The sequence below is a fragment of the Lygodium microphyllum genome, chromosome 10 (assembly GCF_053477565.2).
Source record: "Lygodium microphyllum isolate KBCC chromosome 10, Lygodium_microphyllum_v1.1.10, whole genome shotgun sequence".
In the NCBI taxonomy this organism is placed as follows: Eukaryota; Viridiplantae; Streptophyta; class Polypodiopsida; order Schizaeales; family Lygodiaceae; genus Lygodium; species Lygodium microphyllum.
Genome location: NC_141144.1, coordinates 76,655,804 through 76,677,468, shown reverse-complemented (window position 1 = coordinate 76,677,468; position 21,665 = coordinate 76,655,804). Strand labels below are relative to the sequence as shown.

General features: G+C 42.3%; 1 protein-coding gene across 2 annotated transcripts; it reads left to right on the top strand.

Annotated features, from left to right (window-relative positions):
* The first annotated feature begins 4,381 nt into the window (after positions 1-4,381).
* DRT101 (phosphoglucosamine mutase-like protein) lies at positions 4,382-20,824 on the top strand. Of its 2 annotated transcripts, none has more exons than XM_087686462.1 (9): positions 4,382-4,585; positions 4,681-4,943; positions 13,132-13,248; positions 13,321-13,463; positions 13,570-13,827; positions 13,948-14,390; positions 19,647-19,816; positions 19,897-19,993; positions 20,080-20,824. In XM_087686462.1, exons 1-9 carry the CDS (start codon positions 4,528-4,530, stop codon positions 20,250-20,252), a joined length of 1,722 nt encoding a protein of 573 aa, XP_087542588.1. In that variant the 5' UTR covers positions 4,382-4,527; the 3' UTR covers positions 20,253-20,824. The 2 variants fall into 2 exon arrangements, with proteins under 2 accessions (XP_087542588.1, XP_087542589.1); XM_087686463.1 differs by lacking the exon at positions 4,382-4,585 and adding an exon at positions 12,979-13,021 and having other exon boundaries at positions 4,851-4,943.
* Positions 20,825-21,665: the final 841 nt, after the last annotated feature.

The window sequence follows — 21,665 nt, the reverse complement described above, 5'->3', positions numbered from 1 at the left end:
CATATAGAATGTTGTCATCATGACAGCCATCCACATGTTTTCCACACAATGCACTCGATATTCGTAAAGTGTGTGCTAATGGTGTTGTTTCATCTCCCTTTGATCTTAGCATATTGTTCTAGCAACATCATGCCCTAGCCCCTTTGTTATTCACCATAATAACAAAATTCTATATTAAGGAAACTAGACAAAAACCTACAATGAGAGACCTAAGAGGCCTCTTCCTTCTAAACAGTCACACCTTTGTCTCTTAATTCTTTCCAAACAATAACTATAATGTCATGGCCACTCAAAAGGAATTAGTGGATACCCTTCTAGAAGTGGTTTGCCCAAAAAATCACTAGATTGTGGACAAGTCCAAGGAAAAGGTTGGTAAATGGATGATCAAATTTGGGGGCAAACTAATTCCCTTGAAAAAAATAATTACATCAACCATAATTTTTATGGCCTTAACGCTCAACCTTGGAAGTCGACTTGGGGAAGGATAGAGAAGGGATTGAATGCATTCCCATGGAAATATAGAAGGAAATATGGATGGCACTTTACACCTTGGGACTTGGTAATTGCTCAATAGGAAAGCAACCTAAGGGTAGGATCACTGGTCGAGAAGGTAGAGTGCTTGTCCTTGTCATGCCTCAAAAGGATCATGCAAGAGTAGCCCTAAACAATCCTCATTCGCTACTAGCTAGCAAACTCGAAATTGGCAAAGAGATGCAACATTAGGGTTGAATGGTGGGATGCCCTCTTCTTCAAGGAGTGAACAATCTTGATTAAGATGGCCCTTATCAACTTGTAGAAATCTCTTTTGGATATGGCAACTTGCAGGGGGACAAAGGATGGGGGGATCCATCACTTAAACAATCAATTTGGTTCTTCTCACATGCATTTGACCCATTTTAGCCTAGTAAAAGAGAAACCAACACTTGCCAATAAGCTGCATGTTGAGGGAATTAGAAGATGGGGAGATATGTAGGACTTGAAGGGTTTTTGCCTCTAGACAAATCAACAAAATTAGAGAGCACTTTTAGCTCAACTCCTAAGAAGTAGATAGGATGTTCATGCTTTTACAAAGATCTAGGGATGATTGGACTACTTTGAGTATGATCTTCCAAGGCAACATAGCAATTATATGGTTGCCTCTTTAAGCAAGAGGTTGGTCAACTACAAATGAAGGAAACAATTTTAGAAAATTGGTAAATGTCATATGCATAAAGGATGCACATTTTGGAAGAAGTGACTCTTGAAAACTAATTAAAGGACATGGAGAAGGAGGGTTTGTAGGTTTGGAAGATCACTCCTTCAACACATCTAAACTTGGTCACTTAGAGGACTATGATGAATATGTTTCCTGATAAGGACAAAGTGAGCAAATCCTATGGAATCCCACTCGTGTGCTCTCTCTGCAGAAGAGGGTAAGAGAACATGTATCATCCTTCTAGGATTGCCGTGAAGTAAGACCCTATAGAGAAAGTGAAGAATAAGATGCGGGTAGCATACTTTGCCAAGACCCTTCAAGCAAAACAACTCTTTTTAGAGATGCAGACCCTTTCGATGAAGAATCCCTCAAGATCTGGAACATGCCATGAGCAATAGTCATAATGTTTATATGGAAACCTAGGAATAGTAAGGTATCCAAATAAAGTCTCTACCTATAAGTCTATACTTGAGGATAGTAAGATGGTCAAAGATGAGATCTTGACAACTCTTAGTAGGGGAGTTAGGAAGATAGCTATAGTGTACAAGATTGTTTGAAGGAAGATAAAGAAAGTGAGTGGACCTCCCTTCTTTTTTTTTTTTGAGGGAAAGTGTTTTGGACTTACCTACTAACATCTCTTAAGGAGATTTGATTATAGTGATTGTCACTTATGGGTAAAGATTGTCCTTGTTCAATGCACATGCACTAAAGTCCCTCTTAAGAAACCAATTTCATACATTTAGGGTAAAGGGGCCAACTGGAGAACCACCCCATTAATGGTACATGTAGCGGGTACTATTGGGGGCCCAAGATGGAACATTTTGGCTCTATTTAGAAGACACAAGTTGATGGGTGCATTGGTACAAGGCAATGTTCCACTGTACACATATATAAGTTCAAACCTTATTTCTTTGTTGGCTCAAAATCAAAATAACATTGGCACCTGTCCACATTCCACCATGTAGCCAAATCTTTCACATACATTTCACTTCACTAGAGTAATTCTAATGGACATTTATTCCCTATTCATCCTATGAATATCATCTAAGGTAAGGGGGCTAGTAGATTTGTGGTCCTCTGCACCTTGCTTGCTCCTAGTTGAAGTGAATGCATTTGTGAGCAGAAGAGGAGAAGGTGAAGGATATGATTGGGTGGTTTGAAGTGTAAGGGATTCAACATTTGCCATGCGTCATGTCTCATAATTGGCCTCATGCACAGTTCTTCTTATAGGCAATTTTTGATGAACTAAAATGAGTTTGGAAGCTTTGATCTTTGTGAACTTTACTTAGAGACAACTAAAATTATTTTCCCGATGTTGCATTGGTGAGGCCAAAGATTGTGAAAGGGGATTTGTAAATAAACCATCTAGTTGGATAATTGATGGGGGGTCTCTAGATGCCATATTATTGACCCCCTTACCCTATGGTGCCAAGAGCTTGCATTTTAGTATATGTGTTGAGGACAAGTGACACAAGTTAGTTGTTCTACAATTGGCCCCTCTCTTGTCCTAGGGTAAAAGAGCCAATTGTGTGACATCCTTTAAAAGAAGTGCAAAGATCTCTACTAACTAATCATAAATTTGGATAAAAATGTGTTTACCAGTTGCATTGATGCATGCCCCAGTTGCCTGGCACCCTTTTAAAAAAATCTAGAGATCTCTATTAATTAATCATAAATTTGGATAAAAATGTCATTAACAGTTGCACTGATACAACCTTAGGAGTGCGTCACCCTTAAAATCCATAGAACTCTACTAATATATCATAATTTTAGGGAAAAAATGTGATCAATAGTTGCATTGATACAATCTTAGTTGCATACCACCCTTAAAAGAAGTGCAAAGATCTCTGTTAATTAATTAGAGTTTTGGGTAAAAATGTGATCAATTATTGCATTGATGTAGTCCCATAATCATACGCTAAAATAATTTTAAGGCAAAACTGCATATGATTGTAGCAATGAATGAATTTGAGAAGTAGAACAATAATAAATAGCCACTTAAATCATCACAATGGGGCTCCAATTTAAAAAAACTCTTATGGACGAGTAGGTTATTGGGCATTGAATTGTTGCTATGTGATGGGGAGTAATGGAAAGCCTTTAAAGTTGTGGTACTAACCAGAAAATGATTATCTTTATCAAGATACTAGTGCACTTGTGTATTATTAAAACAAAATGTGCATCAGAAAAGTGTTATTGTGTTGGTATCCATTTTTGAATGGGTATTATACCCTAGGGTAGAGGAGCTACTTAAACAATGGATACTATCTAGCTAATACTTTTAAAGATTTTACTGGAGCTAGTGACATGACAAAAGCTGTTGGGCTAGTGGTTTCTGAGGATGAAATGAATGGCTTTTATTGGTGGTGGTTGGATCATGTAACCTCTAAGCCTTTTTGTCTTCGTCTGCAAAAGCATTGGAAGGCTTTTATTGGTGGTTGTAGGTTCAAATCTATTTCCGTTACTTGTGATATTCAATTCCAATTGATTTGTCTTCGTCTGTGAAAGCATTGGAAGGCTTTTTATTGATGGTTGCAGGTTCAAATCTATTTTCATTACTCGTGATATTCAATCCCAATTGATTTTTGTCAGTTGTGATTTTAAATTTCATCATTATCTTCGCTTGCAAAAGCATCATGGCACAAATCTCTTTTTGCTTCAAAGGCCCAATACATCAATGATACTAAAGAGCTAAAAAGTTAGTTGATTTCCATAGATTGAAGAAGAGCAGTGCACTCTTGTGGTAAGTTGTTATTCTACTAGCTCCTCTACCCTATACATAATCTTCATGCCCTTAGATCCATGGTGGGTAGGGAGCCACGTGAATAGGAGGCAAACATCCAACGTCTAGACGTTTACACATACACTAAGTGCATTTATTTAGTTTATTTTAGGCTTACCTTTAACAACCAATTGAACTAGCGCATCTTAGACATCTTAGAGCATAAATCTCTTTTATCGGGCCATGCCCATTTTTGAACATGTCTTGTAGGCATCTTCTTTTGGAGATGTCTATCATGCATGTAAGGGCCTTTAAAAGGCTTGCAAGAGCTAGGTGCTTGCTGTCTTTAGTCAATATCTCTTCTAGGCTAACACTGAAAACCCCCTTAAAAGGTATCTACTTTTGTAGATGTTTGCCATGCATTTAGGGGCCTTTAAAAGGCTTGCAAGAGCTAGGTGCTGCTTGTCTTTGGTCAATATCTCTTCTAGGCTAACATTGAAAACGCCCTTAGAAGGCTTGCTAGAGCTAGTTGCTTGCTGACACTTTGGCCAACATCTCTTACAGCCCAACCCTTTAGTCTTACCTACATCGTCATCAGATAACAGGTTCCATGGATCTAGACCGAGCTCGGTTTCTTGCAGCAGCATCGCGGTACCCGATCCCCCATGGTAAATCAACACACAAGAGATTGTTTACAGCATTACCTGCATCACCAGCATCCCATCCCCGTCATGCCAAGCCTCGTGATGTTTTTTCTTTGCAGGCATCCGCTTCTCGTACGGCACTGCCGGGTTCCGTACAGACGCATCCCTGCTTGATGCAGTCGCCTTCCGGACTGGGATCGTCGCCGCCCTGCGGTCCCTGCACATGCGTCAAGCGACGGGGCTCATGATCACTGCCTCTCACAACCCCGTGCACGACAATGGCGTCAAAGTGGCTGATCCAGGAGGTGATATGCTCTCTCAAGGGTGGGAGCCTTTTGCAGAATCCCTTGCCAACACGCAAAGCCCAGAGGAAGCTTTTCAGGTGTGAATGGAATGAAGGAAGGGCTGCCTTGAGTGTGTGTGTACGACGCAATCCTTAAATATTAGCAATTTGATTTCCTTGTCCCCTATCTTTGAAAATTCATACTCCACCGCGCTATTTGATGGCGTCATTTGACTTTTCCTTCAGCACCACATAGTCTTGGTTTGATCCCTAAGGCCTGCCTGCGTTTCACCGAGTTTGCATCAAGTCTTTACTTTTCCTATTTATTAATTAATGCTAGTCCAACGCCAATTAATGTTGGGACCATTAAATGTCCCATGGGGGTTGGCACATCAATTGTGGATGGGCACTAGGCAATCATTGGGCAGAGTCAAATGGATAATTAAATGAAATTCTGAAAATTAATCAATTAAAGCTGGAAATTAAGATTAGAAGGTTGCCAAGTGGCAAAACAGGCTGTCACTTGTCAAAATTACCCATGCAAACCAAGAGAGAACTGTTTGGGGGACTGGCTGAGGGTCATTCCAACCATTTGGAGCTATGTGGAGGTTGAGACAGAGAGTGGTGCTACAGCAGGCGCACTAGGAGTCCCAAGGCATTTCCAGTCAGTCCGGAGGAGATTCCACCCTGTTGCAGCCATTAGGAGGCCAAGGAGCAGTAGGCAACAGCTTGGCTGGCCTTTGGAAAGTAGGCGGATTGCCCACAGCGGTTGGCAACAACATCAGGAGACTTCGGAGTAGTAGGCGACAGGATATTTGCTGTCCTTGATTAGGGTGGCAGTTTGTTCAGGCACTTGGGCATGTTGATAGAACTGAGAAATTTCTCTCTACATCTTTCTCTCTCATCCTTTGACAATCCCTCAGCAATTCTTAGCCATTTCCAGCTTGGGGTGAAGAGCAATCATAGAAACCATTGCTGAAACCCTAATTTATAGCAAAAATTAGGGTTTCCATAGCCACATTGGGATCTGCGCTAAATTATTGAAGACCCAGGTAATTAGTGTAGTAGTTGAAGGCATTACTTTGCAGTTGATGCGAGGGAGAGCCCACTTGCAAATTATTGTGGCTCACATGTAAGAGATTGAAGGACCAAACCGAGCTTGGATTGTTGTATAATCAAAAGGCAAATTGTGCCCAAGTGGTCATTTATGACAGTCATTATATTGAAGACTGAAGGAGATCAGCCCATATCTTAGTGTGCTTCAACCTTATAGCAATATGAGATAAAGAAATACGACAAGGGGCACCAATTGTTGGGGCCAATTGGGTATTGATTGCCCAAGATTAAGTAATAAAGTGTGTATTTTCAGATTTTCATATTTAGTGCTTACTGTAATTTGAATTAAATCAGGTTTCATGGTTCCATTGCCGGGATACATCAACTCCCTTAAGTAGGTGGGCCAGAGGCATTTGTGTGTAAGTTAGTGAAGTGGTACATTGCTGAAATTGTGATCAACTTAGTGTAGTACAACAAGCATGCCATCCTATAGTAATTTGGGTTCAAGTCGGGATGCTTCATCTTTTAAAGGAACAGAAAGTAATAAGGGAAATGCAATGTCTAATCTTGGAACTTCTCCATTAGATTAGTCATCTTCAATCTCAACCTTATGTTTTTGGACACTGTAGTGTGCACCGACGTTGATAGCAGTTGGTCATTGTTTTGAGGTTGGTTGCCGGGATTTAAGATCCATTCAAAGTACAACACACCCTCTAGCTCATCTCTACTCTTGCTATCATAGGGATGTGAAATTTTTGGATGCTTTGCTTATGCCAGATTAACATTTCACTAGTTTAATAAGTGAATGTGCAATGTTGAGATGCACATGTGATGCGCAAGCTAGTATTTCATGGTAATAGGCCAAGGACCTCGAGGAAACAATGGGTGTCAAAGGAAAAGTTATAACTAGTTATGTAAGCTAGGTTCTAGGTGATTGTTGGTGTCAGTTTGGTCGTAGGACAATTAATTGGCTCATAAGTATCAGTGGTGATACTAGGGACTAGGCATTAATTAATTAATTAATGCATGTTCATGGGTCAACTAAGGCTCGAGACCACTTGGGATTGCAAATGGTCTAGCCGATTAATTTTGGGAAGGGTCAAAGGGTTGAATTAATTTAAAAAAATAATTAATTTTGGAAATTGATTAAATGATTGAAAATTACTGGAAAATGGATTAAGAAGGCTACCACTTGGCAAAACTACCCATGGAGAGGGGAGAAGGCTGTTTGGGCTGGTAGAGGCTCATTCTGTGAATGCAAGTTGACAGAGAAAGAGAGAAGAGGCTGCTAATCAAATTTCCTATTGTGGGAGGCCTTCCAAAGGTTGACGACTGCAGCAATTACCCTTCTAGAAGCAAGCGGCAACATTTATGACACCTATAGGAGCTAAGGACAGCATTTAATGGCTGGTGATATCAGTTTTTGGTCATCAGGCAATAGGCGACGGCTTCTTGGGCAGATTTGACAGGGGAGCAGCCGTTCGGAGGGTTTCTCCATGAAAAAACTGTGAAATTTCTCTCTCTATAGCATATTCTCACCTTCTCTAGCTCATGGTCATCCATTCTCAGAAATTCTCAACCATTTGGTGTAGATCTCAGCCAGAGTTGGTGGACAGCAGGGGAATTTCTGCTGTAAATCCTAATTTACAATAGAAATTAGGGCTTAGCAGTCACCTTGGGACCCGTGCCAGCATTTAGAAGTTGTGAAGACTAAAATCCAGAGTTGGAATTTGAAGAATTGTGAGATTTTAGGAGCCAACCCATCCCAATTGATTTGGGGCTGCATTTGGCGAGCCAAGGATCAATTTGAGACAAGTCTTGGGTGAAAATCAAGAGGCAAACTGACAAGAAGGCTTGCTGGTCATTCATGACAGCAAGGGGCTTTGAGATAGTGGTGTAGATTGAAGAATCTCAATTGTACTCCTTTCATTTGCAATATAAGTTAAAGAAACACCACAAGGGCACTAGTTTTGGGGCCAACAAGGTGTCTAATGTCTAAGATTGTATGTTAAAGTTTGTATTTTCAGTTTTGTGAATTTTATTCATTTGCTGTAATTAAGTGCTTAATCAGGTCTTCACCACCCTTTCCAAGAAGGAAGGTTGGTTTCATGGTTCCATTGCTGAGATACCATCAAATTCCTTGACTTGTGGACCTAAGGCACGTGATTGCAATTCAGAAGCTTTGTATAGGTGCTAAATTTGTTCTTAGCTAAGCAATTAGAGTAAGATGTCTTCATACAGTGAGATGGAATCAAGTAATGATGATGCCTTGTAGTACGAACATTTACATGGGGAAGAAAGAAATGCAATGGCTGATCTTGGACATGGTTTACAACATGGACAACAAGCTGAAAATATTATTGTTGGTCAAGATGCAAGGCCTTCAAGGCAAAATGATGTTGATGACCAACAAGGGTAGAGGAATTTAATGATCAATTTAAAAATTGAATGAGGACAACAGCAAATCTCTTTGCAGAATTGGCAAGGGATCCTCAATTTACTCGATTTTTGAATGTCCCAATGAAGGACAACAAGGGCAAGAAAAGGAAGTCATCTTCTATAGCTTTGAGATAGCAAGATATACCGAAGAAAATGCCAAAGCCTTTTCATGAAGCTCCCAATGTTGCTAACGAAGTAAAGGAGTTCGTATCAATGAGGCAAGGTATGCAAATGCAAGGCTTGTTAGACAGTCATTTCCTGGACAGTTGGTAGATAGCAGGTTCCACGTCAACAGGTTGGTGGACAGTAGATTCCACGTCAGCAGTACGGCAGTCCACGTCAGCAGTATGGCAGGGCATTGGTACAGTTGGCTAGATTTACTGGTACAGTCAACCATATTTACTGCAGTCTGCAGCCGACCTACTCCAATTATTTTCTATTCTTCGGCTATTTATAGCCGGTTTCGTGGCTCACTCCAGTATTCATATTCAGATTCTGATCTTGAGATCTGTTGGCTGAGATAGACTGTGCTCGGGCTGACAGAGATCGAGGTCATCAAGTGAGAGACATACGCAGATATTCCCTCTGCCCCCTTGTGTATTTCTACACTCTTACACAACATACTACACCGCAGATTTTCTGCATCTACACTGTCTCCTCTCTCTCTCTCTCTCTCTCTCTCTCTCTCCTCTCTGTGTTCACTCTCTCTTAGTCTTTGTCCTACGCTTCTGCATTGCTGCACTCTAACAAGGCTATCATGGAAGTGTCAATTCAATGGATTTTGGACAGCCGAGCATGCATGCAATGATGGGGCAGCTAGGATACTTTGGTAGTGGCACTATTTTCTATGCTCTGGTGGGTCAAGGACCGCATACGAGAATGTATGGCTCGACTCCTTATGGTATGTAGCAACCTATGTATGGTGTGCAAGGCCCAAATTTTTTGGGAATGGATAGTAATATGCATAACCATATGCATGGAAGCATTGGTTTGATGCTGGGGGCACAAAGTACCATATTCGGTAGTGCCTTTGCACCCTCAAATGCTTATGGGGCTCAAGGAACGAGTGTTGGTTATATAAATACTTTTTTTGGCGTTGGTCATGATGCAAATATAGTAAAACTTGACTTCCAAAGGGGCAGCAAAAGACTATGATGAGGGTGGAAAAGGAGTGAAGTTTGAGTCCTTCAGTGGTGCACAAGATAGATTGAATGCCCTGACTTTTATTTAATGATTTGATATAGTCTATTTGGGGGCAAACTTCACAGAATCCTAAGATTTGAAAGGCAACCACTTTCTTGAAGGGGAATGCATTATAGTGGTGGTCCATGGCCTTAATGCAAGGTAGAGCACTGTTAACATAGATACAATTCAAGCAAATGTTTGCATTGAATTGGTTGACTAGTACATTTGAGGTGGATATCATAATAGCTTGGAATAAGCTAGATAGAGAAGAATAAACTTGGAGTAATACAATAATAAGTTTTGGAATGCGTTGTTGCTAGCAACTTCTTTTTGTTTAGTTTCTCTTTATGAGTAAGTGGAAAAGTATGTATGTGGGCTGCCTAGAAATCGAGGATTTTTGTGTTAAATCCACTGTGTCTAGTATGTTTCAGCTCATAGAGACTGCTGCTATAGTTGATGCATTGTTGCATGGGAAAGATTCGAGCTTTTAAGAAAGTGGGAAGAAGCCGAATAAGCAGTTGCTATAGCTAATGCATTGTTGTATGGAAAAGATTTGGGCTTCCAAGAAAGTGGGGAAAGGTGGAATAAGTAGCTGTGAAAGGTTGAGAAAAGGGGGGAGATATGAAAATCAGCTTGAAAAGAGGTCAAAACAGCAATGGAAGAGTTGAAAATCAAATGCATAATGTAGGGAGTTAAGGGTTGCAAATAAGTGCTTTGTTTGTGAATAGGAGGGTCACATTGCTAAGGATTGTCCTAGTAGGCAACAAGTTGGAAAATTAGAAAATTAGGGAGAGAACAAGGGTAAGAAGCCCAAAACATCAGTGCAATTGATGTCGGATGTTGTTAGTGATTAGCCCAATGATGATACTCCCGAGTTATGTAAAACATGGGTAAAGTCAGAGCTCAGCATGCTTTGATTTTCTTTGATAATGGAGCGTAAGCCAATTTTATCTCTTTGGATATGGCAGCTTGTTTAGGTATCAGAGAGGATGAGATGGACCCATGAGAGAAGTTGGTATGGCATGCAAGGGCCTTGTAGAGGCTGTTACACCACTCATTGGAAAGATTTGTTTGCACATTCAGGGATATGTGGACAGTGAAGAGTTCTTTATTACTCCACTTGAGGATTGTGATGTCTTGCTTGGTATACCTAGGTACCATTGAATGCATGCAGTGATTGATTCACATGGTAAAGTGATCACTATTCAAGATAAGAACAAGGTCCATACTTTGGATGTAAAGTTTAAAGGGAAATTTGTTCCTATTGTATTGATTGTTGCCATTTTCAAAGCAATGAAAAACCACCTTTGAGTACACTTGGTTTTTACTAAGAAAAAGATTGATAATTTAAATGTTGGGAATACGTCAAAGTTAGAGAAGGATCTCATTTCATTTCCGAAAATATATGTTGATTGGTTCTCTCATTTACTTTTGGGGTAGCTATTGTCTGAAAGGCTAAAAGATCATAGCATAGATCTTATTCCTAGAAGCAATCCACCTAATAAGCCACTCTTCAGGGTAAGTGCAGCCTAGTAGGAGGCAATAATGAGTTAGGTGAATGAGCTATTGAAAAAAGGGTTGATTCAGCCAAGATCATCTCCCTTTTGTTCTCCAATACTTTTGGTGTAGAAAAAGGATAGTTCATGGTATATGTGTATTGACTATTGTGCTTTGAATAAAATCACGATAAAGAATCAGTTTCCGATCCCTTGGATTGATGATGTTATGGATAGATTGCAAGGGGCAGCCATATTAAGTGATATAAATTTGAAAAGTAGATATTATCAGATACGTATTAGACCGGAGGATGTATCTAAGATAGCTTTCAAGGTATCTTTCATCTTCAGGCTATATAAGGGGTTTGTGGGCACCTTTTTAATGACATGATTATCTACTCAAAGAATTAGGCAGAGCATAGAAAGCATTTTGGACATTGTGTTCAATAAGTTGTGTAAGCATAGACTGGTTACTAATGACAAGAAGAGAGAAATTTTCTCTCATGAGATCCACTTTTTGGGACAGTGTGTCGGCTGATGGTATTTATATGGACCTTGCAAAGGTTGAGGCAATATATTCAAGGCGGTAGATGTCTTGGAGAGAGTTTGATGTCAATGTCGATTGTATCAACTCTTGAAAATAGAGAAGAGTCATAGCACCTCTCAATATCTGGCAACAATGTCTCACAATAGTATACAAGACCATGTTGTCAAAAATGCCTCTGAACATCTGTGACCATGGATTTTGTGCCTTTGGCCGAACCACCAAAGTGTCCCCTCATGTGAACTGGGACTAGGAGCCAAGCCTTCTCTTTGCCAAACAGTTCATCGTAAACTTGGATGTTAATCCGAGCTCCAGGATTTAGACTTGTCAGACTTTGGTCGATACATTAGGGAAATCCCTCTCTGGAACTTGTGCACATGTATACCTATATAGATGAGGCATAATTGTCCACTTCACCACACCCTCACATTCCCTCTTTGGCATTGGAGAGTTGTGAGGGATGATTGTATCACTTGTACTAGCAACTTGGAAGGGAGGCCCTTGCAGCTAGTGCCAAGGCCACATAGTTGGAGCCTAAACTTGGACCTAGAGAGGAGGAAGACTCACTGAGAGAGTCATCACCCTTCATCATTGTGCACTCATGCTCTAGTCATAAATCTGAATCTCAATACAAGTGTCCAACATAGCACACATAGATGAGGAAAGAATGTTTGCATGCTGACCATTAGAAGGAGATGCCGGAGGAGCCATGATGAAGGAGATACAAAAAGTCAAAAATCTGACCTGCACCAGCAGAAAACAGCAGGAAGAATCTAGATCTTGCAATCTGATGCCATGTTAGGAGTGGATGTAGTGATGGAAGCATGGAAAACTGCTGTAATAACTGCTAAACACGAGCCAAAAGGAAAGAGGGACATTGCAAAAGAAAAGAACAGTGCACAAAGAACTTAGAAGCAAAGAGATGCTCGGGAAATGGAATCCATATATCAAGATATAAGACAATACGGATCCAACGTGAGTCATTGGCTGTGAAGGCACCAACACTGGCTCCCTTTCTCCACCAAAACCTGAGGAGGTGAATGACAGATGATAACAATGATTGAGGAGGAGGAGCCCCAATATATAGGCCAAATCAATGCCATAAACGATGTCAGGTCAGCCAGCAATAAATGCTGGTCGGCCAGCAATAAATGCTTCAAACACCATATAAATGACACATAAAATGCCTAAAATATCTAAGATGTGCCCAGCCCTCTCTGACGTGCACAGACTCACACATGAACTGACATATCCACTAACACATAGATATCGTCACTTGAAAAATCGAATATGTAAATGCCCAATGCTCTCTTGAAGTTTTACTCATCATTAAAAGCCACACTTAGTAGCAAACATTTAAATGGTTTAAATTTAGCATGGTTACATCCTCATCTTATATGTTGGTTGCACACAGTTGACATTTTACATGCCATCCATGGTCTTCCAACACTTGGCTGGTACTGAATTTTCTTTGCATTTTTGTTGAAACACTACTAAGATCTATGGCCTTGTCCTGGTTATACTAGTTGTTTATGGATCTTACTTTCTGTATGGAATGTACCTGCAGCTTGTGCAAGTTTTTATGCGGAAGGACATAACACCCACTACTAATGTTTTGGGAAGGGTCATATTGGCGAGAGATACCAGACCTAGTGGGGAGAACCTTCTAAGTGCTGCAAAGCAGGTGAGTCGTTTTGAAGAATTGCTCTATTTAATATTCAATGCAACTTACACCTAATGAAGTAATCTTAAAAAGGGTGTAGAAGTCATTCCAGGAGTAGTTGCAGACGTAGCAGGTGTCCTTACAACTCCTCAATTGCATTGGATGGTGCGCTTAACTAATAGAGGTTACAAAGCTCAAGAATCAGACTACTACTTGCAGCTGTCAAATGGTTTTAGGTAAGCCATATTCTTTTTTCCCTTTGGGAAAATGCTGGTTCTGGGTATGGCATCTGGTTCTGGTTTGCTGGTATTGAGTAGGAAGATCTTTCATGCTCTTTTGCAGGTGTTTGCTGGAGATGAAATCAGCCGGTAAAGGTCATGATACTCTGTCTACCAACTTCATTGTAGATGGAGCAAATGGTGTTGGTGCACTCAAGTTAATGCAACTGCAATGTTTGCTGTCTGACAGCCTTAAGTTGGACATCAGAAATGCTGGCAGTGAAGGAGAAGGTACCCTCAATTACTTAGTTGGGGCAGATTTTGTACAGAAAGAAAAAGTTTTTCCTTGTGGCTTTGGCCATCCAGATGAATCTGGTCGAAGGTTAGTTGCAAAACTGTTCTACTTGCCTTGGTTTCCTTTGATTATGTGCTGAGTTGCTTCTTATTTCAAGTTTGAAATCAGGTGCAGTAACCCCTATCTGTCTTAACATGTATTATTCAGGTGTGCCAGTCTTGATGGTGATGCTGATCGAATTGTCTTTTTCTATGGTGAGGCAACTCAAGGTGGAACTGTCCAACGGTTGCAACTATTAGATGGTGACAAGATTCTGGCTTTATTTGCTATTTTTGTCGGGCAGCAACTTAAAGATTTATGCACATGCGACAGTGAGAATGGGCATGCAAATTTGAGTGGATATGGTTCAGTGAGATTTGGTGTAGTGCAAACTGCTTATGCAAATGGGGCTTCTACAAAGTTCCTACAAGAAAAGTTAAATCTCCAAGTTGCTCTGACTTCAACAGGAGTTAAACACTTACATCACAAGGCTGCAGAGTATGACATTGGTATCTACTTTGAAGCCAATGGACATGGCACAGTGCTATTCAAAGATGAGCTTTTACAGTACTTAAGAACACTTCATCCTGAGGAAAATGATTATTCTGGAGGTGAGCTCTTGATTCATGAAGTATTGCCATAACATTTATGTAGCTAAAGCCTGACACATTGTCTAGGTTTAAGAAATTTATATCACATCTTAATTACGTGTGGAATATAAAAGGTTGTTCTACTTTCCTTATATTTGAGTGCCTTCTACTTCTAGAGTTTGAAAATAAGCACAAGTAACAGTGGGGCAGGGCAATGCAATCTTTTGCTAATTTTTACACCACTAGTAACACTCCACTTATACATGTTTAAAGAAATAACCTTTATTTTACAGAGCATTTGTTGTTCCAAATTTTGCTAAGATTGGATTTTCACCATCTTGGTGGCTTGTGCAAATGTCAAGAGCAGTAGCTTGCTTATATATCCAAGGTTGAGAGGTGAAATGTGCTTGTAAACCCGTATGGATGACATTGCTTATAAAGAAAGAGCAGGACATTCTGGAGTGTTATTCTTGAATTTTCAATACTTGAGTTTGTCAGTTTTGTTGAGAGGAGCATTGGGCCGAACACTCAGTAACAAGATTCTTACTTCCTTCAACTGGATCTATAATGAATGTGAAGTCCATTGGGTAAGGTGCAAGTACCCCCATATCTACTCCACCTTGGTGTAGACTCTACCATCTCTCCACTCTTCCAGTGTCATGCTGGGATCTGATCAAATCTGTGCTTTTGTGGGGTGGTGTTGGCTTGCGTCCAGGTAGTCTGGGTTTCTTGGCTGTTCTTGTGAGAGTGCGCAACGGAAGAGGAAATACGAACACGGAGGAGAGGAGAGAAAGCAGAGAATGAAGGAAGAAAATCTGCACTGACTGAAATGAATGCTGAATACACTGAAATGGACTGATCAGTCCCTGCACGCAGCCCGAAGCGTCAGTAAGGGAATCAGATCAGGCTGATGACGATGGCAGCACCAAAGACGGAGGAGAAGGACGTCGGAGTGTGCACCTGCTGAAGAGAGATGATCAGCCAAGTGTGGGAGGCTGGCTATATATAGCCAAAAGAGCCTAAAACTGGCCGACCTGCCCCAGGGGCCCTAAAAATGGGCCGACTGCATTAAATGCAGTCGCAAAATGCTGACGTGGCACATCTGGGGCCAAAAAATCCCGAAACAGGGGGACAATGCGTGGCAGGTGTGGGCAGCCTGGGAAATGCAGAAACTGCCCTAAAAATGCACACTGGACCCCGACAAATAAAGGGAATGCATAGAAATGCAAACTGACAGCCAGTCGAGACTGTGACTAGCCTCCTCCATCATAACACATGACAGACATGTCAGAGCTCCTAATGTCCTCGTCTGACTCAGACTGAGGCTCACAGGTAGGAGATGACAAGGCATGACAAACATGACTGCTAACACCCCCTCTCAGATCCTAGATGTGGCGGAAGGCCAAGGGAGAAACGGATCCTGGGGCGGCAAGAGGAATGCCAATGGCGATGAAGTCCGTCGATGTAGACTGCCGCTAAAGGAGCTCCTCACAAGCCTGGAAAGCCCCCTCTAAAACACGAGGGGCCAGGGAATCCACAGCCGCATCACCGAGATCGTCCCCCTCTGAAAGGGATGGGGGGTACGAGGGAACCACCGGAGGAGAAGGTGGGGGATGGGAAGGAACCTGTGGAATAGAAGGTGCACAAGCGGGAACGGGTGTAGCAATAGATTGCCTCGGAGGACCCTGCATCAAAGAAGGGGAATGGAGCCTGTAAAGCCCGCTCTCCTGCCAACCTGTAGATAAGACAGCTCCTGTAAAAGAATCCTCAATAACAACGGCATGCTCGGTGAAGATCACTCGTGTGCCAAGCCTCGTAAGACCATAAACTGAGAGGAGGGGAAGGCCCAAATCCGGAACATGTAGGGCCTGTGAAAAGGAGCTCGAAGGTTGGTCGGTAAACAAAGGCAATGTGCCAACACCACTAATAGGCACCGGTAAAATGTCACCAACAGTGACTGAACCCTCTGATGGACGGAGATCCTGTAACAAATCACCTCGGGGAGTCATATGACTCGAAGCACCACTGTCCACTAACCAAGGCTGCGCAGAAGACACTGCAGCCATGGAAGAAGGATCCTCCTCCAAAGCATGGATATGAAGGAACACTGACTCATGGGTAACAGCGGGTGTAGATGTAGAAGAAGGCTCCGATGTAGATCCACCCTTCGCTCCCGGACGAAGGTGAGGGTACTTCTTCCAGCATTTCTCCTCGGGATGTGTCCCTTTCCCACAGTGTGGGCACTTCAGTCTCTCTGAATCTGAGTCAGAGCCTGAAGAACTGTCCTTCTTCTTAGCCTTTGACTTCGTCTTCTTCTTCTGTCCTCCCGAACCTGCAACAAAGGCTCTAGTGGAGTCGGATCCACTAGCACTGACCTCTCTGAGTCGCTCGTCATGCTCCAAGACAAGCGGGGATAGCTCCTCCCATAGAAGCTTCTCACGGGTCCTCGATGTAAGTAGGCTGGTGTAGAAGACATCAAACCGAGGGGATGGCAGCTGAGTCAAAAGAATCATAGCCATGTCTTCAGAAGATATCGTCCGACCGAGGGATGCAAGCTCATCCCTCATATCCTGTAATCTGTTGATGTGGTCCTTCATGGAAGGACTGTCATCAATAGCGAGCATCCGCAACTTCTTTTCAAGAGATATCCGGTGGGCAAACGTCTTCTGTTGATAGAGAGACGCGAGCTTTCTCCACACGTCTGCTGCAGTCTTCAACCTGTGAACATGAACAAGGACAGAATCCTGCAAACTCAGAAAGAGGAAAGATCTGGCTCTAGAATTAAGCCGATCCCATAAGGCTGCACGATCCATAGATGTCCCATCTGCGGGATCCACCTTAGGCCGGGGAATAGGAACAGAAACAAGCTCCCAAAGATCGAAGGAGTCCAAGATACACTCCACCTTGCAGGACCATAGAGAAAAGTTGGAGCCATCCAACCGGTCCTCTTTGGGCAGCTGAGGAAGTACGGGTACCTGTACAGGGGGTACCAAAGGCTGCATCTTCGGCCCACTGGAAGGGGATCGCCGAGATACAGGAATAAAAGGGGGACGAGAACGAGGAATAGACTCCGTATGACGAGCCTCGCGATAAAAATCACGCCTCCGTTCAGATGAATGTCGAGACAAAAGCTCGTCATCTGAGTCATCAAAACCTGTAGACTGATGAGAAGACATCTTCCAATCTGCAAACACCAAAACACAACAAGGGAAGGTTGCCGGTTCCGAAACACAAACACCAGAAGCTCCTGAGCTGGCCGCCTTGCACAGAACGCAAGGATGATGTCAAACGCAAATGCTGACGATGCAATCACCACAGAAAAACAGCCGCCTGCCTGAAAACGCAGCCTGGGAATAAGTCGCCAGCAGGAAAAGAGCCGCCGGACGATGGAAAAACAGCCAAAACAGCAAGGCGCAGGCTGGAAGGGTGGCGCCCAGCTGGAGGAGGGCCGCCCAGGCTGAAAACGCAGGCAGGAAGAGGGTGGTGATGACGTGGCAGCCACTGGAGAAGGCGCCAGCAGCAAACGCAAATTTGTTGACACCAAAACAGGCCACCCTGATCAAGGAGAGGGTGCAGAGGATGACGCCTCAGCTGTTGGAGACGTCTTGACCAGCAAACGCAGAGTTGTGGGTGTTCTCCCGCGTAAAACTCAGCTCCGTGTACTCTCAGTTTGGCGATGATACCATGTGAGAGTGCGCAACGGAAGAGGAAATACGAACACGGAGGAGAGGAGAGAAAGCAGAGAATGAAGGAAGAAAATCTGCACTGACTGAAATGAATGCTGAATACACTGAAATGGACTGATCAGTCCCTGCACGCAGCCCGAAGCGTCAGTAAGGGAATCAGATCAGGCTGATGACGATGGCAGCACCAAAGACGGAGGAGAAGGACGTCGGAGTGTGCACCTGCTGAAGAGAGATGATCAGCCAAGTGTGGGAGGCTGGCTATATATAGCCAAAAGAGCCTAAAACTGGCCGACCTGCCCCAGGGGCCCTAAAAATGGGCCGACTGCATTAAATGCAGTCGCAAAATGCTGACGTGGCACATCTGGGGCCAAAAAATCCCGAAACAGGGGGACAATGCCTGGCAGGTGTGGGCAGCCTGGGAAATGCAGATACTGCCCTAAAAATGCACACTGGACCCCGACAAATAAAGGGAATGCATAGAAATGCAAACTGACAGCCAGTCGAGACTGTGACTAGCCTCCTCCATCATAACACATGACAGACATGTCAGAGCTCCTAATGTCCTCATCTGACTCAGACTGAGGCTCACAGGCAGGAGATGACAAGGCATGACAAACATGACTGCTAACAGTTCTGACGTCTAAGGCTCTCTTTACTGCAAGTCCCTGCTGTTGAGTGGATGCTATCAGAGGAGGGGGCATGGTGCTCTGGTAGGCTTGAAGAAGTTGGTGATCTATGGCTCAGATCTCTGGCTCTGCCTGTGTAGCAGCCCCTCTCGGTGCCTCTGTTAGCTCCATGAGGAAAAGACCAAGGTATCTCTGATTAGGATAATCAATTACTTGGCTAAGTGTGCCAAACCCCTCTCTAAAGAAGCAATGGTATCTCCACCTGATTTCATAGTATACTGTGGATATCTACAGACGTAATGCTCCTCTGACTCTCATCCCTCCATAACACAGCTTGCATAATCCTGCCTTCCCTGTCTACCCGTGCTGCTCTACCTGCCTTAATCTCGAGGGTGTGTATTGATACTCTGATCTGGCCAATAGTGTTCCCCATAGCATAGAACATAATGCACCTCCATGTAATGGGGTTGCTTGATAAACCCGTCATCTGTGAGTCCCAGGAAATGGTCTCTGTAGTGCTGCATCTTGGGGGTAGGAGATCAGAGCAGTTCTCTTGAGTATGCATTTGTTCAGATTGTGTCCTAAAACTTTGTTTTCCTCCTCTTGGGAGAGTTCTTATCATACTGGAAGGGTGGTGTATTTTCTATGTTGCTTTGGGAGGGGAAGTGATCTGTTGCATGCTTTTCCCTTTTAGTGAGGTTGATTTATTGTTTTAAATTCTTACTACTTTTTTGGGCGGGTTGGGTGGGGATGAGGAAAGCAAAACTCCACTGCCTATATGTTATAAACAAATATGGTAAAATTTGTGTGTTTTCTTTTCTGCTTATTTTGCCTTGGGCATGTCTGACATTGTGGGTGATAGTGGTGACCGTTCATGTGATTCACTTGAGTTGTGGACTCATAATTTATCTAAAACTCTGATCCTTATCCATGTATAAGTGCTGATAATCTGTCATATATTGTAGCCAAATGGAGAGCAGCACAAAGGCTACTTGCAGTAAGTGAGGTGGTGAATCAGGCTATTGGTGATGCTTTTAGTGGTTTGCTGCTTGTGGAAGCAATCCTGAAATATCAAGGATGGTCCATACAGGATTGGGATGCAATCTATTCAGATCTTCCAAGCAAGCAGACTAAAGTAAGTCCTTTCTCTGAGAACTTTGACCTGCTCATGGTCTTCACAAAGGGCAACTAAATAGCTGGTTACTCTCAATCCAGGTAAAGGTAAAAGATCGAACTTCTATTAGGACGACCAATGCAGAGACACTGGTTACACACCCACAAGCACTTCAAGCTGCCATAGATATAGAAGCTGGTAAGGAGGTTTTTGCAGATTGGTAACTTCCATTTGGAATTTAAGCTTGCATGTAGCATTTACCAATATTCTTGTTTTGGCCACAGGAAAAATCAACGCTGGCCGAGCTTTTGTAAGGCCTTCCGGAACTGAAGATGTAGTGCGTGTATATGCAGAGGCAGCAACACAAGATGAAGCAAACATCCTTGCGTATGCTGTTGCTACTCACGTTTATAACCTAGCAGATGGTGTGGGTGCTTCACCATCACTAGAGCTGTGATCCAGCATTGGTGACATTTTACACTAACATTAGCCAATTGGATTACCTTGTCTAGACATTCTGGCTGACTGATATCAATTCAGTCCACTACCTTGTCTATCAAGAAAGTGTTGTGACCCCAATTTCACAAGCAAGAAAGAGGATTTGATAAATAAGGTGATGGAATCACAATGGCTTGCCACAGGAAGGTTTGTGGGAGCCCAAAGTAAGGGGAGTGAAAAGTTTGTAAGACTTCAAGCCAGGAAGAGGATGGGAGCCCAAAGTAAGGGGAGTGAAAAGTTTGTAAGACTACAAGCCAGGAAGAGGATTTAATAAATAAGGTATTCGAAGTAAAGGGAGTGAAAAGTTTAGAAGATAATAGTGAGGGAGAGATGACAAGAGCACAATGTGAGGAAAGGCCATTGGTGTTTAAAGAACCAAGTAATATACAGTTCATTTGCAAGTTCTGATCATCGTGTGCGACGAAGTTTTATTTCTTGTAAAACACATTGTCCAACAGTTGAAAACAGGTTCTAGCAAATATGTATCCTTTACTCTTGAAAGGGCTGTACAGACATGGCCATGAGCTTTTATATGCTTGGATATTGTTGGGTTCTTGAGAGGTTAATCTAGCAAATGCCATCTGCCTTACTGATGAGATGTGGAACACAACCATTCTCAACTCGAGCTTACTATGGTTTCCTTAGATCTTTAATGTCTTTCCACAAGTTTTGAAGCTATGACCTTCAAGTGAAGCCTGTTTTAGTGAACTAACACATTCTTGAATCCTTTTGTTTTCATGTGTAAAGCTATTAGGTGGATTTTCTTTTGATCATGTTGAATTTTGTTGAAGTTTGGATCTGGAGGGAATGTGCAATGTAATCATATGTAGAATTTCTTATGGGATAGTTATTAGGTGGGGCATTATACTAAGCGTTGTATTAGCAGCATAAGTATGCATATACCTGTTTTGCTGACTGTCAAAAAAAACAAAGAGATTTTTTTTTGCTAGGAGATAAAAATGCAAAGAGCAGAATAGTCAACATTGAAGAACAGTAACAATGATGGTGAAGTGTTGATTGCATTGGTTGATGACTATACATATATGAACACTCATGAGGTTCTGTCTACAAGGTGAAGAGTATCTGCCCCATGGTTAATTTTTTTTGCACATCGACCCATCTTATTTTGAAATACCTATGAGCTCGCTTATATTTTACCTAATTGTATGTTGTTAGTGTAACTTTGAGAAGTTATTTTAATGAAATTTTCAATTATGTGTTGCATGTTTCATGTGCATTGTGGCTCATGTTTATGTGAATTGATGTAGTTTTTGTGGAGATAGTGTTGAATATGAAAGGCAATGTAGGTTTTGTGGAATATGTGGATTGTGTGTTGTGGGCATTGAAGATATTTTTCAACAATGGCAAAATA

Excerpts from the sequence above, each read along its gene's own strand:
- DRT101 (XM_087686462.1), top strand. The coding sequence starts at position 4,528 with ATGGATCTAGACCGAGCTCGGTTTCTTGCAGCAGCATCGCGGTACCCG. Across the intron at positions 13,464-13,569 it reads CAGCTGTCAAATGGTTTTAG|GTGTTTGCTGGAGATGAAAT; the intron begins GTAAGCCATATT and ends GCTCTTTTGCAG. Across the intron at positions 13,828-13,947 it reads CCAGATGAATCTGGTCGAAG|GTGTGCCAGTCTTGATGGTG; the intron begins GTTAGTTGCAAA and ends TGTATTATTCAG.